Source organism: Rosa rugosa, chromosome 4 (assembly GCF_958449725.1).
Source record: "Rosa rugosa chromosome 4, drRosRugo1.1, whole genome shotgun sequence".
In the NCBI taxonomy this organism is placed as follows: Eukaryota; Viridiplantae; Streptophyta; class Magnoliopsida; order Rosales; family Rosaceae; genus Rosa; species Rosa rugosa.
Genome location: NC_084823.1, coordinates 8,040,220 through 8,045,935, shown reverse-complemented (window position 1 = coordinate 8,045,935; position 5,716 = coordinate 8,040,220). Strand labels below are relative to the sequence as shown.

At 35.2% G+C, this 5,716-nt stretch overlaps 1 protein-coding gene across 1 annotated transcript; it reads right to left on the bottom strand.

Annotated features, from left to right (window-relative positions):
- Positions 1-2,836: 2,836 nt before the first annotated feature.
- LOC133741828 (agamous-like MADS-box protein AGL92) lies at positions 2,837-4,103 on the bottom strand. The gene has a single exon (XM_062169547.1). It carries the CDS (start codon positions 4,030-4,032, stop codon positions 2,950-2,952), a length of 1,083 nt encoding a protein of 360 aa, XP_062025531.1. The 5' UTR covers positions 4,033-4,103; the 3' UTR covers positions 2,837-2,949.
- Between the last annotated feature and the right edge of the window lie 1,613 nt (positions 4,104-5,716).

The window sequence follows — 5,716 nt, the reverse complement described above, 5'->3', positions numbered from 1 at the left end:
CAATTATATGTTCATCAACCTAAGTATGCATCCAAAGATCAATTAACACACAAAAGATGGGATTGAAGTTCAAAATTAACAATCATGCAAGAACATAATGAAATCGCAATTTATCTTTTTGAAAACCTAAAACATGCTTCATAGTATTCGAAAATTACATATCTAAAATCAATCTTTCATCCACCATAGAAATCGCAAATCAAGAAACAAGAATAGAAAACCAAATCGCAATTTTATATAAAACCCGAAATAGTTTACAGGGCAAAACCGAAAAACAAAAGTAAGGTTCCATGGTTACACTTTTTGATCTTCAAGGACGCAAGAAGCTTCAAAAGGTGGTGGAATGGATGAGAGCTACGGCAAGGATGCTTGAATGGATGAATGGATGCTTCACGGCCTTGAACTTTGAACTTCTTGGAATTGCCGAAACTATGGAAGAGAAAGAGGAATGTTTATGGCTTTTGATTCTGAATTTTGTGGTGTGTAGAATGTCTTCACAAACCTCCTTTATATAGTGAACGGCAAGGGCTAGGGGTCCCTTGAATTTCTCTTTAATTGCATCACTCGGCCAATAGAAAAATAGCATAAGAATTGGAGAGCAAGTAACCTCTATTTTTGCCGAAATCTTCCATGTATGTAACCCTAATTCGGCCTCCTTTGTATATAGAGTCATAAATCAATACTTATTCCTCTATTTTCTCTCAAAAATTCCCAAGAAAATCCAAAATAATCCCATAAAGATAATTGCCGAAATCTTTTTATATTTCCTTGTAATTCTCAAGGCAAAAAGCATGTAGAATGGGCCAAGAATACCTCACTGACGTCAAGAAGGATCTAGAGACTCATGTGCAAGTCACATGCTTCAAACTTCGGGCCAACCTCTCCCAAAATGGGCCAATTCGAAATCCATTATCAATATTGCCGAAATTCCTTCAATATTCTAGAACTATCTTGAGTCATCTTCAAGACACAGCATCTCCTAGCTTTACCAGGTCTCCTAGTAGCATCAGGACTCCTAGTGTGGTCAGGTTTCCTAGTCCAACTGGGACTCTGTCATTTCTTCATTTCCAAACATCATTTTTCCGAGCTCACTCCTAGTTGCATTAGAATTCCTACTTCAACTGGGATTTCTTTTCCTAGTAGGATTAGGAAAGCTTCATTTCTCCATTTCTTTGTCATTTCTGAGCCTCATTTCCTCCTTGCCTTCATTTTTGACTCAAAACTACCTAAAAATAAAAACTAAGTTAGAAATGCTAATGTTAAGAGAATAACTAAGTAAAATGTAGAGAGAAATGCACTAAAAACATAGAAAATATTCGTCTGATAAAAAATCTGAACACTCTCCTCCTCCTCTTCCTCCTTCTCAAGATGGGCATCATCAATTGATGGGTTATTCAAGGACCCATCACCAAAAGCCATGAGATTATCAATCTCCTCCTCTGCCCCTACAATCTGACCATCATGAGTCGGATCAAGCAGTAACTCGTCCGCTGAGAGTATTAATTCCGGATCTGTCAATTCTAACTGTTGATCATCTAGAGACAACATTCGGACTAGAATATGAAGAGCCCTCTTCTTGTTCTTCTTCTTTTCAAGATCCGCCTTTTGCTTTCTCAAAGGTTTCATCTTTCTGACACCAAAAGCCCCAGAGCGCACCAGCCTCATCTTGATTGATCTAACTAATCGAAACAAACCGACTTTGGAGGAAAAATCGCACAGAAATTACAGACTTAAGAATTAGGGTTTCACACCGACGATGGAAAGTGAGAGAGAGATTTCTGGGAATCTCAAGCAATTTCAAGGCGAAATTGCAGAAAAGAAAACTAGGGTTTCGTAGATCGGCAAAACGATGAACTGAGAAACAGAGCAAGAGAGAAATTGAGAAATAGAAATCGTGAAGGTTTGATTTGTGTTATATAGACACGCCTTTTAAGTCGGTTGCCCCTAAACTCCACGCGTTCATCCAACGGTAACAAAGGCCTTTTGGGCCTCTAATTTGAGCCCAAAACATTTGATTTTTGTAATTTCCCAAGAGAAATAAGAGATTTTTAATTGGTAAGCCAATTTCTAAAAAACAAAATGGAAATGGTAAAGTTTTTTTTTTTTTTTTTGAAATTTCTATAGTGCACATGCTTCATGTTACATAACAATGATAACATCATCTTAGCCATTGGTGTTCCTAAGACTCTAATATTTTAACTTGGTAGCTTAGACTATAATTAATTTATAATATTTTTCAGAAAAAGTAACTTATAATATTAAATATTAGACTGTTTATTTATTCTCAAAGTCAAAAATAAAATTTTTAAAGCTATAAACTAATTACAATCAGCTTTCGTTGCCTATTTTGATTTACCTCTGCCGGGTGTGATCATAATGATCTGGTTCTGGACACCATCTCAAGTAGGGTGATTGATGCAATGCATGAGCCTTTATTTCACCCTTTTACGAAGGAGGAGATAGTGATCACATTAAAGCAAATGGCCTCACAAAACTCACCAAGTCTTTATTGGATGCATGCATTGTTTTTCCAGAAGTACTGGCACATTGTAGCCAAAGAGACAAGTCCTCAGTTATGTTTCTGAGTGCTAAATGAAGGGATGGATCTTGGTACTATTAATTAATCATACACTTATTAATTTGATTCCAAAGATTTCCCAGCCGCAACATGTCACGAATTTTCGAACGATAGTCTCTGCACGTATAAGCATATTTTTTTGGAGACTCTCCATTTCACTCTTAGAGACATTCCAAACTCTTATCAGAATAAATAGAAGACTTTTCTAACTTCATTTATAATTTCAATGGACAATCGATTAGACAAAATTTAAAGAGACAAAGATTTATTGGATAACCAATATTTATTTCTAAAACAAACATATTCGAAAAATGGAAATTCTCAAACACAAACTGCATCAAAGAAACACTATATAAGTAAATTGCAATTAATCATGGGGAATGAGGGCTAGGAGGGCTAGAAGGGCTAGGGAAAGAGCTTTGCAACAATTCCTTAAAATCATATGGAAGCCCGTCATCAATGCCGGTGTCAATACCTCCAAACAGACTTGGAGGCAGCCCTTCATCACTTCCGGCATCGTTATCTCCAAGAAACCAAGGCGGCACCTCCATATCACTTTCCATACCACCTTCATTCTCGGGCAGATGCAGCAAATTCCCTCCAACATCATTATACCCAGCATTGCTGCCTCCAACAGTATCCAAATAAATATCATCACCATGGAAAGGCATATCAGAAGTAAACCACAAATGATTTATTCTCATTTGCTCACTTCTATTTCCATCAGACTCTACTCCAAAAGTTGCCCACTCCATACCCCCAGGTCCACAACGGCCATCATTACTTGCTAAGGGTAGATCCATATTATTGGCAGCTATTGTACTACTGTTGCCAGAAGTTTCTATCATTATCCCAGATTGTTTTCTCTTTCCTCTCTTCAAAGAACCAAATAGAGAATCAGTGGTATTTCTTCCGATTTGGCTCATGATGTGATCATAAGACTTTCCATCCTCAATAGCTACTGGATGAGGAATATTATTATGACCATGGTAATCCATTAGTTTCTTGATCTCATCCATCTTTTCCTTCAAGAAAGAATCCAGATCAGTTAACTCCTTGTGGCTAAACTCATGAAAAAATTTACCTTTCCTCTCAATTTGACCAATGACATCGTTTAGTTCCATCTCTTTGTTCTTCTTGAGTACCCTCGTCTGTTCCACTTGCATATGGGCCACTCTCTCCTCCATGTGACTCTCTTGGTCCTTCTTTTTCCTTCTTCGTGTGAAATCAGGAAGTCTCATGAACCTTCTGAGAAGTTGTTCCACTTCTTGGTGGTTAGGCCATACAGTCAATTCTTCAGTATCTGGGTTGTATATGATGACGAGCGCATGCAAATCGCATAGAATGCAGAGTTGCTCCACTTTCATCAACAAGCCTTCGCTCCTATTTTTGAAGGTGGATTTTCGAGAACTCTTCTTTTGTATCCATGCAAGTTTCACCTTTGATCGAGTCATGGAAGTAGAAAAAGTTGATAGCTATTTTTCAAAAGATGTTTTTTCTCTGTCAACTGTTTTACTCAAGGAGAGGGTTTTCAACTCCAATGCACCAAACTCCACCCACTCAATGGTATTTATATTACATAGGACAGTAAAGATAAGATTAAAGGTACAGCCTCATCTTAGACAAAAGAATAAAATGGATACACAAGGCTGAAATAATTACAGGCCGTCAGTAATTAGGGAAAATTTCGCAAACAGTACACCAAGTAAAGGCCACTAATAATTCTTATACATAAAGTTCCAAACCAAACATTTTGGTACACGAAATCTGAAACTCGACCCACTATCAGTACACGACGTCAATTTTTGACACCAAAATGTCCATTATGCCCTCAGTTTTTTTTTTTAATAATTTTTTTTCTGTTATTTGTTTCTATTATTTTTTTTCCTTCTTTTTTTTTGTTAATTTTTTTTCTTTCGTTTTTTTTGTTATTTTTTTTCTATTATTTTTTTTCCTTCGTTTTTTCTGTTATTTTTTTTTCCTTCGTTTTTATCTCTTTCTTCTTCATTCTTCCGGGCTCACTCCCTCGCTTCCAACGCCGCCTTCCTCACCTCCACGCTCACTCCCTCGCTTCCAACGCCGACCTTGCCCTCCAATTGGTGAGATTTATGGTTCTACAACTTATATTTGTAACTCAGCCAATATTTACTCATGTGAAAAGAAAGAAAGAGATAAAAATGAAGGAAAAAAAAACGATGGAAGAAAAAAAAATAACAGAAAAAATTAAGGAAAAAAATAATAGAAAAAAATAACAGAAAAAATGAAGGAAAAAAATAATAGAAAAAAATAACAGAAAAAACGAAGGAAAAAAAAAATAACAGAAAAAAAAGAAGGAAAAAAAATAATAGAAAAAAATAACAGAAAAAATGAAGGGAAAAAAAATAACAGAAAAAACGAAGGAAAAAAAATAATAGAAAAAAATAACAGAAAAAACGAAGGAAAAAAAAATAACAGAAAAAAAAATTTATTAAAAAAAAAAAGAACTGAGGGCATAATAGACATTTTGGTGTCAAAAATTGACGTCGTGTACTGATAGTGGGTCGAGTTTCAGATTTCGTGTACCGAAATGTTTGGTTTGGAACTTTATGTATAAAAATTATTAGTGGCTTTTACTTGGTGTACTATTTGCGAAATTTTCCCCAGTAATTAAGAGCAGTTATATTGCATACAATAACCTAAATTCGATATTAATTTTGCCACCCAAATTCCCTATTGTCATACTTATAGGACATACACTCTATGTTACAGTTGTTATTTTTTCCTATTCCAACATTATACTCTTGGAAGTTTAATATATATGTGAAAGGTGTACATGCATGTATTTTGACAGGAATCATTTTTCTTTGCTATATACAATGAATATAATTACATGTCCATGTATGATTTTCTTTTTCTATATACTAATGGTCATTTATTTTTTTGACATATATACAATGAGTAAATTTAAACTGCAATGCTTAGCGATTAAGTTTTACAGCATGAAGCTTATATGTTGGAGAAAAAAAATTATATTTGTTTGCAAGCGCAAGTTGACGGATATAAATAAAACTTGCACAAAGCGTGTGCTCATTTACGTATTGTATGAAACAAAATTGTTTACATGCATGTACATGTTAGGATTCAAATTTGCTCACCACC